Source organism: Anolis carolinensis, unplaced genomic scaffold, assembly GCF_035594765.1.
Source record: "Anolis carolinensis isolate JA03-04 unplaced genomic scaffold, rAnoCar3.1.pri scaffold_7, whole genome shotgun sequence".
Taxonomy (NCBI): domain Eukaryota; kingdom Metazoa; phylum Chordata; class Lepidosauria; order Squamata; family Dactyloidae; genus Anolis; species Anolis carolinensis.
The window spans coordinates 16,015,493-16,034,437 of NW_026943818.1; the positions used below are offsets into that span (position 1 = coordinate 16,015,493).

Sequence of the window (18,945 nt, forward strand, 5' to 3'; positions counted from 1 at the left end):
TTCCTTTTTTTTGTATATAAGATTCTCGCAGCCATGACCAGATAATTCAATAGGGTGACTTCTAAATCAAAATCAAAATTTTTATTCCCAGCATCTTCTGAATTGCTTCAGAAGCTTATACTCGAGTATATACGGTAATGTAATTTTATTGGTATCTCGGCTTATACTGGAGTCAATGTTTTCCCAGGTTTTTTGTGGTAAAATTAGGTGCCTCGGCTTGTATTTGGGTCGGCTTATACTCGAGTATATACAGTATGTATATAGACATACATACAGTAGAGTCTCACTTATCTAACATAAACGGGCCAGCAGAACGTTGGATAAGCTAATATGTTGGATAATCAGGAGAGATTAAGGAAAAGCCTATTAAACATCAAATTAGGTTATGATTTCACAAATTAAGCACCAAAACATCATGTTAGACAACAAATTTGGCAGAAAAAGTAGTTCAATAAGCAGTAATGCTATGTAGTAATTACTGTATTTATGAATTTAGCACCAAAATATCACGATATATTGAAAACATTGACTATAAAAATGCATTGGATAATCCAGAACGTTGGATAAGCGAGTGTTGGATAAGTGAGACTCTACTGTACTTGCATGCAGATGGCTCTTGGGTGCCTCTTGCAAGTCTATAATCCTACGGTTCTGTGTCCCAGCCTGGGGAGAGTCACATAAAGCCCTGATAGAGAGGTATAAATAGAGGTCCTGTCTGTTTCGCGATGACGGTCCTTCCCCAGGAAGAGAAAATAAATGGGAAAGAAAAAGGAGCCGAAGGATCGGCAGAGGAGCATCTGTTGAACGTTAGGAGTGTCAGCAGATCCTGAAAGGGCCTGTTCAGCCCATGTATATATCACTGACAAGAACAACAACGGGGAGGTCGGAGCACGGAAAGTGCACGAGAGAACGGACCCAAAAATTCCACAAAAGCAAGAAGGTTGTCTAACAGCTTTAATCTCAGGCGGACTGTTTTCCAGGGAAGCCGTCGGATGGAGAGTCTCCGCCCGGCTTAGTCCTTCTCCTCGCCATGGGTGATCACGTAAACAAGGTTCTTGTAGTCAAGGTTCCCGGAAGGATCCGGAGGGAAAGCGCTGAACGTCTGCTTGATCTGGTCAAGACAAGTCGGACGGAAAGGTTAGAAAACATGGGAGAGGTGTCAATACTACATCCATCGTGTTTGGTCATAGCCATTCTTCCAGGTATTGGCAGTCTGGCCAGGAACTATCTCCCACGGATATAGGGGATCTCACTCCACTGTGTAAAAGGATTTTTGTTCCTGAGTTATCCATATCATTTCCTAATTGGTCCTATCATAAAAACATGGGCCGGGCTGTGGCACAGCTGGTTAGTAGCCAGTTACAATGAATCACTACTGACCGAGAGGTCATGAGATCGAAGCCCTGGTCGGGTTAAGCCCCCGACCATTAGTAGCCTAGCTCGCTGTTTATCTAAGCAGCCCGAAAGACAGTTGCATCTGTCAAGTAGGAAATTTAGGTACCGCATAAAATTGCCAGCAGCGCATGTAAGGAATGAGGAAGTACTCTATCAAGGACTCGGTGTCACAAGTGGGTGGCGAAGCGGCAGCTCCCCCTGTGACCGGAATCGAGCACACCCTCATGAAGCCGGAAGCAAGAAAATGTTAAATTGCCTCTGTGTCTGTCTATATATGTCGTATGTCTAATGGCATTGAATGTTTGCCATACATTATCATAACAATACATTATCATCATCATCATCATCATTTAATTACTTATTAATCGCCCTCCATCCACGATGCTCTAGGCGATTTACAAGATAAAATTGTAAAGGATAAAAATACATACATACAAATATTGATAAAATTAACATAGATGAAAAGCTCTAGTAAAGAGCCAGGTCTTATTGTTTTATTATTGTTTCATTATTGTTTTAAATTATGTTTATTCTGTTTAAACCTTTGTTGATGATGCTTGCTTTGTTTGTATGTGTTTTATTATGTTTTATTGTGGATTTTTGGGCCTGGCCCCATGTTAGCCACCCCGGTATAAAAATAAAGTTATTATTATTATTTATTACTAGCTGTGCCCGGTCAAGTGTTGCTGTGGCGTATGGGAATCCTTTGTTGGCCAGGTGCAATAGCAGTGAATAGCCTTGCAGCCTCAAAGCCTGGCTGCTTTCTTCTTATGGGAATCCTTGTTTGGTGAGCTGGAATGCTGCTTGGAAGTCTAGGTACTTGCGTTCTAGGGGAATGGTTTTTTGGGCTGCTAGAATTGCAGTGAATAGCCTCGCTGCTTCAAAGCCTGGCTGCTTGCTACCTAGGGGAATCTTTAGTCGGTCAGCTTCAATAGTAATTAATAAAAGTAATTAATAATAATAGTAATTAATAAGAGAGCTATGGCACAAAGAGGAATCCTACCTCCTCATTGGTGAACCGGTCCGCCTGCGTCATGAGCATTTCTTTCATGCTGGAAAGAAGAAAATATCAGAAAATATCATATCAGACAAAATATGCCTTCTCTAGGAAATGATCTCAGTCCTCCAGGCGATTCTATGGTATGTTTCAACCATAGAGTCACCCTCAAGGACCGGGGGCATGCCTAGAGAGGACCCAGGATGCATACAGTGCCTCAATGGGTTTTTATCCTCAAGCCAAAACGGCCAAGAAGATTCTGTGAGGCGTTGTTTGCAGAATTCCTTGCAATGCTTCATTTTCTGGCGTCGTGTGGCATCTCCCATCCATATTTTTGGAAAGACTTTGAAGCAAGGTTTGGAAATGGAGGGTTTCGGGTGGTGAATTTGGGGAGGATCAAGTGCAATTAAAAGCTTCACGTCAGCCTGGCCTGGCATCCTCCGGCACGAAGAGGACCAGGGAACAGTTTCCATTATTTATTTTATAGAGAAACAGAGATTCAGATTTTCCAAGCAGAGACGTCCGGCGCTCTCGGCAGTTGTGTTGTGTTCCATGTTATTTGTTTGTTTGGGTTTTCTTGACGGGTGGGCAGGCAGGACAAAAACAAAAACTGGGGGCGGATGGGGAAGCAATCCTAGATTTTCTAAGCAGGATTTAGAATATCATTGTAAATATTTTCTACAGTCCAAGGACCTGCCCATCCAGCTTTATGTGGAACATGGGATTGTATCTGTTGGCATCAGTTTCAATTGATTCCACCCCCTCTCCCCCCTATATCTATACACATAATAAAAGTGAAAATCTGCATGTGTGTATGTGGCACGGATGTCCATTCACAAGCAGGCTCTAGTTCCCAGTGCTGAGGAGCCACCAAGTCACTCCTTCCCGGGACATTGCAGGTTACAGTGAGCACATCCCAGCATTCCTTTCTCTCTCATTTGCATGATCCCACCCACTGCCTCTCCCTTAACCCTTTCCCAGTGCTGAGGAGCCACCAACCACACAGACCCAATACGGCCAACTTTGTATACTAGTGGGGTGATTGAATTTGGCATCTGGAAGTTACAGTTTACCCATATTCAGAAAACACTGAACCCAGTCAGTGTCAGATCTTTACCTAGTGTATTATTACAACTTCGCTGTTTTTAATTTCATGTTTTATTAAGTCTGTTCTTATTTTTATAGGTTGATTTTTAAATTTTATAATTGTGTATGTTTTTGTCTTTTGATGTATTGTATATTGTTATTGTTTTTATCCGGGCTTGGCCCATGTAAGCTGCCCCGAGTCCCCGTCAGGGGAGATGGAGGCAGGGTATAAATAAATATTATTATTATTATTATTATTATTATTATTATTATTATTATTTTATTGTATGACACAGCAAACAAGATAGATATGCTGGATTTCATTTCACAACAACAACAACAACAACAACAACAACTATTATTATTATTATTATTATTATTATTATCTGGAGCAAACTTGGCACACAGGCCCAACATGGCCGACTGTGAATACTGGCACAGTTTCGGGTGAATAATAATAATAATAATAATAATAATAATAATAATTGTATTTTTGTATGCCACCTTCATCTCCCCAATATGTCATGATTTAAAATAGACATATTAAAAATATTAAACAATCATCCAGCTTGCATGTCAGCCCTGGGAATCTGGGAGTTGTAGCACACCCTTATCCAGAACCCAGCAGATCACGGATCTCGACCAAATTTGGCACACAGACCCAACATGGCCAACTGAGAATGTGTGGGCAAAAGGTCAGGAGAGAATGCTTCTGAAACATGGCCATACAGCGCAGAAAATGCACCACAACCCTGTGATTCCGGCCGTGAAAGCTTTCGACAACACTATGATTCTATGAAATCCAGAGAGAGAGAGAAATTATAATAATGCCATACCTGGGATTGACATGCAAGCTGGAAATTTACAGTTTAAATGAATTCACGGTGGCGACAGCCTGCTGTGCCCTTGGGCGCATGAGAACGCACATTGCGCACTGCGCCCGGAGCCACAGAAATGCACACCACGATCATAACGTAATCACGGATATGAATACCAAACCGTTACAAACAAAGCACACATCTCGCTTGCGTAACTGCGCAACACAACACGATCCGTTGTCGGTATCTCCCGATCACAGATGTGTGGGGTTGCGTGCGGACATACAATTTTAAAAATAAAAAAACCCTTTGCTGCCCTGCTCAAGATCAGCTCCGAGACACCCACATGAGTCACAACTTTCCATGCGAGAAGTGAAAACACACACAGTGGAAAAAACGCAATGCCCCCAAAGGATGTTAACGAGATGAAGTTTCTTATTAAAAGGTCAGGCATGGCCAGTTAACGGATTCTCTCCCAATGTGAAAAAGCCGTATTAATTAAGACCAACCATCATCTTGAAAGGGACACGATTTTCAAAGGGAAGGGCGAGCCCCCCCCTATTTTTGAAATATAGGCAAACGTCTAAACGTTGGAAGTGTATAAAAGGAAAACAAACTTCAAACTATGGTCAGGGAATTGATTTAATGGTCGGTTTCATAACGATCAACGTTACCCAGTAAGCAAACATTGCACGATGGAACCAGATTTGAAAAATGTTCTGTTCCTGGTTTGAAAGTGCTATTTCCTGTTTAATTGTGCGGTCCTTACTTTGAAAGTAGCTGTTCTAGTCCCGAAACTTTGTTTTTATGGCTAGATTGAATGGGTTGAGACTCGATTAAGAGATAACTATATTCATTGGAAAACTACAGAAATGCGCTCCATGTGTTAATGATAGGACCCATTAGGAAATGGCATTGAGAACCCAGGAACAAAAATTGTGTTGCATAGTGTAATATTTTAAAATTATATAATAATACTAACTGTGCCCGGCCACGCGTTGCTGTAGCGTCGTTAGTGGAGGCAAGTACGAATGTTGTAATTAGTCAGCTTGATTAGCATTGAATGGACTTGCAGCTTCCAAGCGTGGTTGTTTCCTCCCTGGGGGAATCCTTTGTTGGGAGGTGTTAGCTGGCTCTGGTTGTTTCTTGTCTGGAATAGGGTCTGGGTTCGGGTTAGGGTTAGGGGGAATCCTTTGTTGCTCATGTGCGGTTAGTAATTTTTGGTTTTGGGTTTTTTTCTGTAATTTGGACCTAATTTTATAGGGTTTTTTTGATGGAAAGACATACATTGGATGACTATGTCTTTTGTGGGCAAATTTGGTGTGATTTGGTCCAGTGGTTTTGTCGTTTACTCTATGGGAATTACGCACATTACATTATATATATATATATACACACACACACACACACACAAACACATACACTAGCTGTGCCCGGCCACGCGTTGCTGTGGCTGGGACTTAATTTTTCTTTTCTTTTTGTTGTATGAACGTAGAGGCATGGATGAGAGGTTGTGCTGTCAATTTTCAAGGTTGTGGGGCGTTTAGTTTAGTTGTTTTGTCCGGTGCCGTGATTCCATTACCCTTTTATATATTATAATAATACAATTATAATACTAATATAATATAATATAATATAATACTGATTATTATTATAATATAATATAATCTACTGCAGGATAATGTCCCTCCTGTAAAAACAATGTTTTTGCCGTTTAATACACTTTTCCCATGCGATAGGTTTGCTGTAGGTCTGTAACCACTGGAACAGTAAGCTTTGCGTATACATGACTAGGGAGCCGAGACACTGAGACCTAGTTACACAATTGTGAAGATGCATTGGTGACCAGCTAATGAAGTGTCTGTTGGGGTTGATACAATGTGCATTGTTCACCAATGAGCATCAGTTCCTTTGTGCATTGTGCCACTGATGTGCCCAATACATATTGGCCTCTTTGCCAGTTGTGTTACATTGCAATTCCAATTTCCGCAGATGTAAAAACCCACTCGCAGTGGTGCAATGCCCAAACGTCTATCGATGACAAAATGGAAAGTTGGTAACCACAGAAAGAATAGAGATATGGTTCTTGCTTTTTCAAACAAAACAACAACTTACTAGTCTGCTTTCACGTAACCTTTTCCTTCTCGGTCGAACGCCCGGAAAGCATTCAAAATGATTTCTTCGGGATCAGTGCCTAAAAAAAGGAACAAGCAGATGTATTAGTATTTCTGAATGCAATATAGCCACAATTCTGATATCCCCAGTTTCGCTGAGCCATGCTTCGAAAAATATCTCCCCTGGGAGTATTTGTGCACTTCTCTTAGTCAACCAGTGCGATTCTGTGGTATCTTAGGTATAAAAATAAAGCATTATTATTATTATTATTATTATTTTATTATGGCACAGCAAACAAGATAGACATGCTGGATTTCGTATCACAAAATCACAAGTTGAACACTTCCCAAGTGTCTAGGACTTATTATTATTATTATTATTATTATTATTATTATTATTATTATTATTATTATTACTAGCTGTGCCCGGCCACGCATTGCTGTGGCGAAGTCTGGTGGTATGGGAAATAAAGTATTGAGGAATTGGTGGTAGTTAAGGTAAAGGGTAAAGGTTTTCCCCAGACATTAAGTCCAGTCGTGTCTGACTCTGGGGGTTGGTGCTCATCTCCATTTCTAAGCCGAAGAGCCGGCGTTGTCCGTAGACTCCTCCAAGGTCATGTGGGATGACTACATGGAGCGGCGTTACCTTCCCGCCGGAGCAGTACCTATTGATGCACTCACATTTGCATGTTTTCGAACTTCTGGGTTGGCAGAAGCTGGGGCTAACAGTGGGGGCTCTCTCCGCTCCTCCAATTCAAACCTGTGGCCTTTCGGTCCAGAAGTTCAGCAGCTCAGCGCTTTAACACGCTGCGCCATCAGGGGATATTATTTCCTAAAGGTTGTGAATATACAATATTTCTGATTGGTTTTTTTTTGTTTGTTGGAGGCAAGTATGAATGCTGCAATTAGGAAAAATGATTAGGATGTAATGGCCTTGCAGCTTTAAAGCCTGGCTGTTTCCTCCCTGAGTGAATTTTTTGTTGGGAGGTGTTAGCTGGCCATGATTGTTTCCTGTCTGGAATTCCCTTGTTTTCAGAGTGGTGTTGTTTGCGATATTTTATGTGCTTCTACTGTCTGTGGCCCTGAGAAAACAGAGGATTTGCCAGACTTTGATGATGGGAATACTTTGTTGGGAGGTGTTAGCTGGCCCTGATTGTTTCCTGTGTGGAATTTCCCTGTTTATTTACTGTCCTGGTTTTAGAGATTATATTGTTCTGCATTATTCTATCCCAGTAATTATTTCATATTAAAGAAGAATCTCGCTTATCCAACATTCGCTTATACAATGTTCTGGATTATCCAACGCAGTCTGCCTTTTCATAATCAATGTTTTTGTAGTCAGTGTTTTAAATTCATTGTGATATTTTAGTGGTAAATTTGTAAATACAGTACAGTAGAGTCTCACTTATCCAACATAAACGGGCCGGCAGAACGTTGGATAAGCGAATATGTTGGATAATGAGGAATTAAGGATAACCCTATTAAACATCAAATTAAGTTATGATTTTACAAATTAAGCACCAAAATATCATATTATACAACAAATTTGACAGAAAAAGTAGTTCCATGCACAGTAATGCTATGTAGTATTTACAGTAGAGTCTCACTTATCCAACACTCGCTTATCCAACGTTCTGGATTATCCAACACATTTTTGTAGTCAATGCTTTCAATATATCGTGATATTTTGGTGCTAAATTCATAAATACAGTAATTACTATATAGCATTACTGTGTACGATTACCTAATTTGATGTTTAATTGGCTTTTCCTGAATCCCTTCTTATTATCCAACATATTCACTTATCCTGCCTGCCTGTTTACGTTGGATAAGTGAGACTCTACTGTATATTGATAATCTTAAATTATCTTCTTAGAACTGGATTATATGAGGCCCCTTCTTCACAGCTGTATAAAATGCACACTGAAGTGGATTATATGGCAGTGTGGAGTCAAGATAATCCAGTGTAAAGCAGATAATATAAGATTATAAATGGGTTATATAGCTGTGTGGAAGGGCCTTGAGTCTACACTGCCATATAATCCAGTGCAAATTAGGTAATCTGTGGAAGAAGTCTAAGTGAGGCCTAAATCTGCCTGTCCCCTAACTGAATCCTGGCTGTCCCTTGGTTGCTAGGCAACCAAGTGGGCAGAGATTAGCCCTCTAAACTGGCAGCAATTGGATAAAAAAAATATTGCTCTCCCTCTAATTAGGACTTTATTTTTCTTTTCTTTTTGTTGTATCAACCTTGAGGCGTGGATGATGGGTTGTGTTGTCAAATTTTGAGGTTGGGGGGCCTGTACTTTTGTTGTTTTGTGAATTGCCGTGATGCCATCACTCTTTTATATATATAGATTATTATTATTATTATTATTATTTTATGGCACAGCAAACAAGATAGACATGCTGGATTTCATATCACAAAACCACAAGTCGAACACTTCCCAAGTGTCTAGGACTGTGTGATGTATTTTCGGATGATGCACACAGATCCCAGCAGGGTGGCCTTTTGCAGTTGGCAGATCGTGATTTTGTCAATGTCTATTATTATTATTATTATTATTATTATTATTATTATTATTATTATTATTTTATTATTATGACACAGCAAACAAGATAGACATGCTGGATTTCATATCACAAAATCACAAGTCGAACACTTCCCAACTGTCTAGGACTGTGTGATGTATTATTATTATTATTATTATTATTATTATTATTATTATTATTACAGTATTATTTTATTATTATGACACAGCAAACAAGATAGACATGCTGGATTTCATATCACAAAATCACAAGTCGAACACTTCCCAAGTGTCTAGGACTGTGTGATGTATTTTCGGATGATGCGTGCAGATCCCAGTCGGGTGGCCTTTTGCAGTCAATGTCTATTGTTTCCAAATGCCGGCTGAGATCTTTTGGCACGGCACCCAATGTGCTGATCACTATTATTATTATCTTTCTCGGCCGAGCATATTTATTTTTATTAATTTATTTATTTACAGTATTTATATTTTTATAAGAGAGAGAATCAACCTCAGTCACTGTCCCATTAAGGGATCAATTGAAAGGCAAAGTGAAGGGAGAATGAATTTGGGATTCAAGGAGCAAGCTGGCCGCACTGAACAGCAAGCTGGATCCCAATGCCAGATGAGGAGCTGGACAGAAGAAAAAAAGAACGCAAGGAAAAACAGAACACAAAAGGCATTCTGCGTTAATGCCAACCACATGGGCCGCCCGGCTTCAACCAAGGGAGGGAAGAAATGCAATTTGTATCCCACACAGAGATGCCGCCCATTTTCAAAGGGATTAAAAACGACCGGTTGCCACTTCAAAGCCAGAGGTCCCGGAGGAAAGGAGACAGACAACTTTGTGCTTCTACCATTTTAAAGTTGATTTTTCTTTTTCTTTTTGTGCCATGTGAATGCGCATTTATGCATTATTTGTTATTTATAAGTGGAGTGGTTTCAGGAGGCTGGAATGGATTAATAGCATTTCAACTGCCAATTTGCTTTGAGATAAGAGTGATTTGAGTTAAGAGCCCAGTCATGGAATGAATGAAACTCTTAAGGTACAACTGTACTATGGGTTTTGGGGCACCCAACTTCAACAGCAAATAAAGCTGATTAGAAGGAAACCAACTTACTGTATATACTTGAGTATAAGCCTAGTTTTTCAGCCCTTTTTTAAGACTGAAAAAGCCCCCCTTTGTCTATATTTGGGTCAGCTTATACTCGAGAATATATGGTACATTTATTATTTTTCTCTATTATTATTGGTATTATTACATTTATTGTTTTTCTCTATTATTATTGGTATTATTACATTTATTGTTTATTATTGTTGCTACTATTACATTTATTTTACTCTATTATTTTTATTATTATTATTAATATATTTAATATTTCACTCTGATCTTATTATTATTGCATTTGTTATTTTACTCTATTTATTATTACTTGTATTATTTTCCTGTATTTATTATTATTATTATTGTTATTATTACATGTATTATTTTACTCTATTATTATTAAAAGGATACATAAGCACATTTACATTGAAGATGAGAATAATGATTTGATCCGAGTTGGACACTCCTATCTTAAATTTGAGCTTGATGTAAATATTCAAAAACATTGAATCTACCGATGCCTCAATTAATGTAATTTTATTGGTACATTAGAGTCTCACTTATCCAACACTCGCTTATCCAACGTTCTGGATTATCCAACGCATTTCTGTAGTCAATGTTTTCAATACATCGTGATATTTTAGTGCTAAATTCGTAAATACAGTAATTACTACATAGCATTACTGCGTATTGAACTACATTTTCTGTCAAATTTTTTGTATAACCTGATGTTTTGGTGCTTAATTTGTAAAACCATAACCTAATTTGATGTTTAATAGGCTTTTCCTTAATGCCTCCTTATTATCCAACATATTCGCTTATCCAACATTCTGTCGGCCCGTTTATGTTGGATAAGTGAGACTCTACTGTATCTATTTTTATTTCTGAAATTTACCACCCTCGGCTTATACTGGAGTCAATGTTTTCCCAGGTTTTTTGTGGTGAAATTAGGTGCCTCGGCTTATATTTGGGTCGGCTTATTCTCGAGTATATACGGTATCCGAAATGCGGTGCCGTAGTTCTACAGATGCTGCGGACTGATGCAGAGGCAAACAAATGGGTCCCGGAGAACATGAATCCTGAACTCTCCCTAGAAGCCAAGATGACTCAACTGAGTTTGGCCCTATTGCAAGAAAATATTTGGGAAAAGAAAGAGGAAGGTCACTTCAGAGATGGACGGACTCCACTTTGGAAGATGTGAGCAGGATGGTTTAGGATAAGGCAACACCGAAGTCATGGATTTGAAGGCAGTTAAGAAATAGCATTCCAGGCATGAAGAAGCCTCCTTGCAAAGGATGGATCGGCATGCACATGTATGCTCTCTTCCATGGTTAAATCATCGCACTCCGAATGGAGATGTTATCCGATCTAATTGTCCCTGCTCTTTGGTCTCCGATGCTACCCCCCAGCGAGCGAGCCAAGGAGAAGAAAGCCAAGTTTAAATATTTTCCAGTCTCCAACAGAAAACAGCTGCCTCCCAAAGCAACGTTGCAAGCACCAAAGTCATGCTCACAACATGGGCCTGAACCATGCTCTTTTTCTACCTTTGAGCTTCTCCCCAAACATGGTGAGGAAGACGGTGAAGTTGATGGCGCCCGGGGCTTCCTTGATCATCTCTTCCAGTTCTTCGTTCTTGACATTCAGGCGACCTGGGATAGAACGAGCACCGTTGGTTTCCCATCATGTCAAAACATCCCATCAAATGTTCTTCCTTATCAGCCAGGATTAGAGCGAGAACCTTGTTTTCAACGCTCTGGAATAAATACAGTTCAACGCCACCTGAACCGCCATGGCTCAACTACAAGTCACCTTTGAGTTTTTATTCACTATCCCCTCCCAAGCAGAGAAGTACACACACAAGTACTTTTCTGTGCACTAAATATAGCCAGAGGATGAGAAATACTCATGTATTCTCCTGCTTCGGTCAGAGAAAACACATGTGAAAACAGAAGTGCAATAATAATAATAATAATAATAATAACAATAACCCTATTATTATTATTATTATTATTATTATTATTAATTCTTACCTTACTGGCCTGACTTTCTTCCCTATTTGGGCATTGAAGCCATAGCATTAGACATTTATAATATTGGGCTGTAATAATAATAATAATAATAATAATAATAATAATAATAATAATAATAATGCTAACCCTATTATTATTATTATTATTATTATTAATTCTTATTCTTATTATTATTATTTTATTATGACACAGCAAACAAGATAGATATGAAATCCAGCATATCTATCTTGTTTGCTGTGTCATAATAAAATAATAATAATAATAATAATAATAACCCTAACCCTATTATTATTATTATTAATATTATTATTATTATTAATTCTTACCTTACTGGCCTGACTTTCTTCCCTATTTGGGCATCGAAGCCATAGCATTAGACATGTATAGTATTGGGCTGTAATAATAATAATAATAATAATAATAATAATAATAATAATAATACATCACACTTGGGAAGTGTCCGACGTGTGATCCAATACAACAGCCAGTAGAATGTCTGCTGTGGACTCATCTTGTTGTGTTTCTAATAATAATAATAATAACACCACCACCACCAACAACAACAATAATAATCCTAGACACTTGGGAAGTGTGTCTGCTGTGGACTCATCTTGTTGTGTTTCTAATAATAATAATAATAATAATAATAATAATAATAATAATAATAATAGTCCTAGACACTTGGGAAGTGTCCAACATGTGATCCAATACAACAGCCAGTAGAATGTCTGCTGTGAACTCATCTTGTTGTGTTTCAAATAATAATAATAATGATAATAATAATAATGAAAAAAAGTCGGACGGGAAGAGCAAAAAGAGCGGGAAGAGCAGGAAGAGCGGGAAGAGTGAGAAGAATGGGAGGAGCGGGAAGAGTGGGAAGAGCGAGAAGAGTGGGAAGAGCAAGCAGAGCAAGCAGAGCAGGAAGAGCGAGAAGAGTGGGAAGAATGGGAAGAACGGGAAGAGCAAGAAGAGCGAGAAGAGCAAGAAGAGCAGGAAGAGCGGGAAGAATGTGAAGAGCGGGAATAATGGGAAGAATGGGAAGAGCGAGAAGAGCGGGAAGAACGGGAAGAGTGGGAAGAGTGAGAAGAGCGGGAAGAGTGGGAAGAGCAGGAGTCACTTCCCTGAAGGGACTTGGGGTGGCTTACATGGGGCCAAGCCCGAATGACACAGTTTACAATGTAATTCCACAATGTGAGATAGAATAAAACAACATTATAACAATATATAAAAAGGCATCAACCAGCAACCAAAATAATTTTCTCTTATCGTGGGTGGCCTAGTGCAACAATGACTTAAAGGATAGGCTGATGAGTAAAGTGCATAGTTCATATAGCAGCAATGAGGATAAGAGCAGTAATAAAATGTGAATACAAGATTTTGGTACTTCTAAAACCAGTGGCACCAGTCTAGGATGCAATTTACCCAGTGCAGCAAACGTGTCTCTGAGGTCAGCCTTGTCTATGAAGCCGTCTCGGTTCTGGTCCATAATGGTGAATGCCTTTGGAGAAATAAAACAGGGAGAGCATTGCGTGAAACCACAGGGACAGTGGACCTTGTGTTGAACTTAATCTCTTGCTCAACGCAGAAAAACCATTGCAATTGTAAACAGAAAGCACCTCTTTGAACTCCTGAATCTGGCTCTGATCGAACATGGAGAAGACGTTGGAGCTGCCGCCTTCCTTCTTGTGCCGTGCCATTTTTTTGGGTGCCTGTGTATCCAAAAAAAACAAAAACCATCTTATTTCAAGTAATGGAAATATGGAAAGCCATTGAAAAGCTGAAGGTGGGGAAATCCCCAGGCCCAATGGGCTGACTGCAAGTTTTTAATCAACAGGATTAAAAAGAGGATTTGACCCCTGAACTATATTGGCAACTTTTTCCTATATATATATATATATATATATATATATATATATATACACACACACACAACACAAATGGTGTAGGGTCGGGAAGTTTTCTTTCAAATAGGATACACATAAGTTACTGTAATTTGAAGGTGGAAATTACTACAGTTCATTGATGGCTTTATATACCAATAGTTATGTTATAAGGTGTACATTCTAGAAATAATAATTTAAAAATGTATTTAAAGAAGAAAGGAGAATTTATTGATTGATTGATTGATGCATTGAAGATGGGCTGCCTCCTGGGCCCATAACCTCTTGGAATGTATATGCTAAAATGTGAAACACACTCCAATACTTCTTGTTTTATCCTGTTTGCATCCTACTTTTGTATAGATGCTTGTTTGATGTTGTTTCTGTGAATGCATATGACCATTGGTCAGAGCATTAATAAATTGATTGATTGATTGCATGGTGCGTGGAGCATGGGCTGCCTCCTGGGCCCATAACCTGTTGGAATGTAAATGCTAAAACGTGAAACACACTCCAATACTTCTTGTTTTATCCTACTTGCATCCTACTTTTAGCTGTTGGGTTTTACAGTGTTTTGTTCAGATGTTTGTTTGATGTTGTCTCTGTGAATACACATGACTATTGGTCAGAGCATTAATAAATTGATTGATTGATTGCATGGAGCATGGGGTGCCTCCTGGGACCATAACCTCTTGGAATGTATACGCTAAAACGTGAAACACACTCCAATACTTCTTGTTTTATCCTGCTTGCATCCTACTTTTGTATAGATGTTTGTTTGATGTTGTTTCAGTGAATGCATATGACCATTGGTCGGAGCATTAATAAATTGATTGACTGATTCTGCCTCCTGGGCCCATAACCTCTTGGAATGTGTATGCTAAAACGTGAAACACACTCCAATACTTCTTAATTGAAATTGGTTTTAAAAAACGAGTGTGGTCCAAGAAATTTCAATACCAGGGAATTGGATGATGACTCCGGACTAGACTAGAGCTTGAATCCCCACCGAGTGAGTCTCTCGGAGCCTCAGAGGGAGAAAAATCCAAAGCCAAGACAGTTCCAGTTTGCTTTAGGGCCTCCGCAAGTCTGAAAGAAGGACTTGAAGGCACGCAACGTGAGCCTGGATAAGAAGCCAGGCTCTCTCTGGTCTCCTACCCATTGGTCTCGTCTCTCCCCCGGGATTCTTCTCCAAGCCACAACCGTTCGATCCTTTCCTTGTATGGACAGCATTCCATCCCTCTGATCACAATTTTTTCATTCTCCCTTTCTCAGCCTCGCTATAATTAGATGATCACTCTCATCCAAGTGTCTCGGTTTATGATATTACGACAGATGCCAATGGAGTGACGTTGGGGGGTATCCAGGAATGGGAATGGGGGGGGGGGTTGCGGGGGTTTGTTTTCAGATTCTTTTGTGGCACGAAGGAGTCGGATTCCTCAAAGCCAGGCCTGGGCAGGGGAAGTCTTTTCCCACATGTGCAAAATAGGCTATTTTCTCAGGAGACCAAGCAAGCAAACGCAATATATTCACCCTCCAAAGTGGGAAAAGAGGGCCGGTCCTTTAAGACCAGTACAAACAATAAGAAATCCTTAAAATCTAGCACTCTCTTTCCAGAGCTTGGGACCTTTTGCACGACACTTCTCAGAATCCCCATGAGAGGAGAAGGCATTGCATTCCTCAAGTTTTCTGAGGAGAGAACTGTATCCTAAAACTCAATTGCAGTAATAATAATAATAATAATAATAATAATAATAATAATAATAATAATAATAATACAGTCCACCTCATGGTCAAGTTAGTGACTTCCCATTTAAATGACAAATCAGTTTTGAACCCCCGGAAGACTACACAAACCAGACTGACGTGGACAAAGCAAAATCAGATAGCGAGGGGGAAGGAGATGAAGACGACGACACAATGAACTAAGTTATATTCAGATAACATTAATGGGCTAAATTCTCCAAATAAAAGAAAAGGGTTAGGCATTAAATTAAAGGACAAATCAGTTTTGATCCCGTTCTTCTCTTTCTTTCCTGATGCCGTTCTCTTTCTCCATCAGCTCAGAGCACTTTATCTCCAGCCACATCTACACTGCCATATAAAACCCAGTTTATCTGCTTTGAACTGGGCTATACAATAGTGTGGACCAAGATAATCCAGTTAAAAGCAAATCATCTGGATTTTATATGGCAGGAATAACACTTTCAAACCAGGAACAGGATTTATCTAAATTTTGTTGGGTAGTGTGATCAGCACTTTTGGCTGTGTCTTGATGAGTAGCTTCCGTGCCCATGAATACTCTCCAGGTTTAAAGATAGACACGTTAAATGCTCTCCAGGTTTAAAGCTAGACGAAGGAGTTCTCCAAAGCCCGGAGCCCTGTTCCTTCCTCAAAGGCATGTAGCACCTTCGGGGAGATCCCAAACCTGGGTGGATTCAGAGCTCTGCTGACCTGGGACCAGCCATCACCAGCCTGGAAGGGCATTTGAACCCATTGAAGCCATAACAACAAAGGCATTCCATGTTCCTGGCGGTGTGCGACGACTCCTTTTCTGAATGGGATTCTCACATTTGCTCAGCTCTGTCCAGCAACAGAATCTGAGAATAGTAGAGGAGAAAGGAACCCCAAGGGCTCCCCAGTTCAACCCCCTTCTGTCATTATATGGGAAGATGTCATCCGATCCCTCCCGACAGATGGCCAACTAGCCTCCGCTCATTCCTTGGCCCGTCTTTTGCAGATACAGTAGAGTTCCAGTTATCCGACATAAACGAGTGGGTGGAATATTGGATAACCGGAATTTTCGGATAATAGGGAGGCCTTATTATCTCCTCTGGGCAAGTGCGGGCGGTTGCCGGAGGGACGAGCCTTGGACAAGCCGCCTTCTGGCAAGCACATCGGATAATACGGAAGGTCGGATAACCTTAAGTCGGATAACCGGAACTCTACTGTACTGGTGTTTTTGTTTTTTTCTGACATGAGACGAAAATCTCATTTGGATAGGTGAAAATGATCCGAAACAAATGAAACGAAACGAAACGAACAGCGATTCCATACAAATGCACACCACTAATGCGCACCCAAATTTTGGCAAGGTAATTTAGCCCCAAAAAAGTGAGTAAATATTGTATGATTCGGCCCTGGAAACACAGCCACAATCAACACCGACTTGATGGCAACTTCTAGAAATGTCACGAAAGCAGATGGAAGGCGAAAGAGAGAGAGAGAGAGAGAGAGAGAGAGAGAGAACCTTACCATCCTGAAGCCACGACGCACCTTCTCTGCCCACCGACCCAGACAATGAGCATTGTCCCTCTATATATAGGCTCTTTGGCTTGCTCCAAGTTTAGACAATGGATGTCAAAGAGTGCAGCAACTGGACCTCCAAGCCATGCCAAGCATTTCGCTTTGCTCCCGCAGTCGTGAACTCCGCAAGAGAAGCCGCAAAGCCAAGCCGAATCCCCATTTCGACGAGGCTGAGATGCCTTTCTGGGGCACGGATACTTTGCAGAGCGATTGTAAAGAGGCCTTGTATTGTTCAGAACAAAAAAAGCACACCTAGCTTTGGAAAGAGAAGCAAGGAAATTAGACAATGATCTGGTTTGATACCACTTTGAATTGCCGAAATGACACCCTGGGATTTGTAGTTCAGGGAGTCGAGTGCAGTGAGGCTGATACCGAAAAATAAGACAGTGTCTTATATTAATTTTTGTTCCCAAAGATGCCGCACAATTAAATAGGAATCATGCTGGTGGAATGGCTGGGATGGTTGTTGGTCTCCCATCCAGCCCCTGACCGAAGCAGGCCCTGCTTAGCGCCCGAGATCAGACGGGATCTTCAACTACAAAGGAAAAGAAGGTGGGCGGGAAAAACACGGAGAGGAAGGAGGCGGGTTTATTTAATTGCCCTTTTAAGAATTCCTTTGCTCCGTTGGCTAAATGAGAGACTTCTAATATTGATGTCTTTGGGGAAGGCGAGGGGGTTGGGTGGGGACACCGATAATGGATGCTGAGTGTTTCCCTTGAAATATTAAATACCAGAATTTATGTCTGGCTCCAGGGTTCTGTCTGCTACCTTTCTCCAGCCGGTGCGCTTCTTCTCGTCTCATTTGCCTTTGGAACAGAAAGAAAGAAAGAGAGAAAACAGGTCTGGAAGCATTAATTGATAAATGATGAAAGGAGAAGCTTCAGTTCCCTGAAAGAAGGGGGAATTCACCACTTACTGCTTTTTTCTTATTTTAATGGATGGCAAGTTGTAGTGTTCCTTCTCTGGACGGGAAAACTGGAGAAAGGCATGATCCTTACAATTATTATTATTATTATTATTATTATCTATATATATAAAAGAGTGATGGCATCACGGCGACCCACAAAACAACAAAACTACAGGCCCCTCAACCTCAAAATTTGACGACACAACCCATCATCCACGCCTCTAGGTTGATACAACAAAAAGAAAAGAAAAATAAAGTCCTAATTAGAGAGAGAGGAATAATTGCTTTTATCCAATTGCTGCCAGTTAGAAGGCTAAGCTCCTCCAACTTGGTCTCCTAGCAACCCAATAAAAAAGAATAAAAAACACTAAAAATTAATACAATAAAATACTATAATAACAGAAAATAACTAAAAATAATACAAGAAAATAATAAAATATAATAAATAAAAATATAACTTACAATAAAATTAATAAAAAATTGCAAATAACGTCAAATAAAAATTACGCAACAATTACGTAACAATTTTTAACCAATACCACCACCACCTTGCCACAGCAATGCGTGGCCGGGCACAGCTAGTTACTTATAAAATTATTATGATTATTGACTAGCTTGGGGACCCGGCAATGCCCAGGATATTTGAAACAGAACAGAAATCGAAACGAGAACAGAACCAATTTCTGCCATTTCACACACCCCTACTACATGACCGGCTGGGCTGTGGCGCAGCTGGTTAGTAGCCTGCTGCAATAAATCACCACTGACCGAGTGGTGA

General features: G+C 40.0%; 1 protein-coding gene across 1 annotated transcript; it reads right to left on the reverse strand.

Moving 5' to 3' along the window:
- Positions 1-940: 940 nt before the first annotated feature.
- On the reverse strand, positions 941-17,364 carry myl10 (myosin light chain 10). Its single transcript, XM_003228269.3, has 7 exons — positions 17,210-17,364; positions 13,691-13,783; positions 13,497-13,572; positions 11,589-11,693; positions 6,412-6,490; positions 2,399-2,447; positions 941-1,111 (listed from the first exon to the last, which is right to left on the reverse strand). The coding sequence occupies exons 1-7, from the start codon at positions 17,210-17,212 to the stop codon at positions 1,013-1,015; spliced, it is 504 nt and encodes a 167-aa protein (XP_003228317.1). The 5' UTR covers positions 17,213-17,364; the 3' UTR covers positions 941-1,012.
- Positions 17,365-18,945: the final 1,581 nt, after the last annotated feature.

Excerpts from the sequence above, each read along its gene's own strand:
- myl10 (XM_003228269.3), bottom strand. Across the intron at positions 13,573-13,690 it reads AGATTCAGGAGTTCAAAGAG|GCATTCACCATTATGGACCA; the intron begins GTGCTTTCTGTT and ends ATTTCTCCAAAG. Across the intron at positions 1,112-2,398 it reads ACCGGTTCACCAATGAGGAG|ATCAAGCAGACGTTCAGCGC; the intron begins GTAGGATTCCTC and ends TGTCTTGACCAG.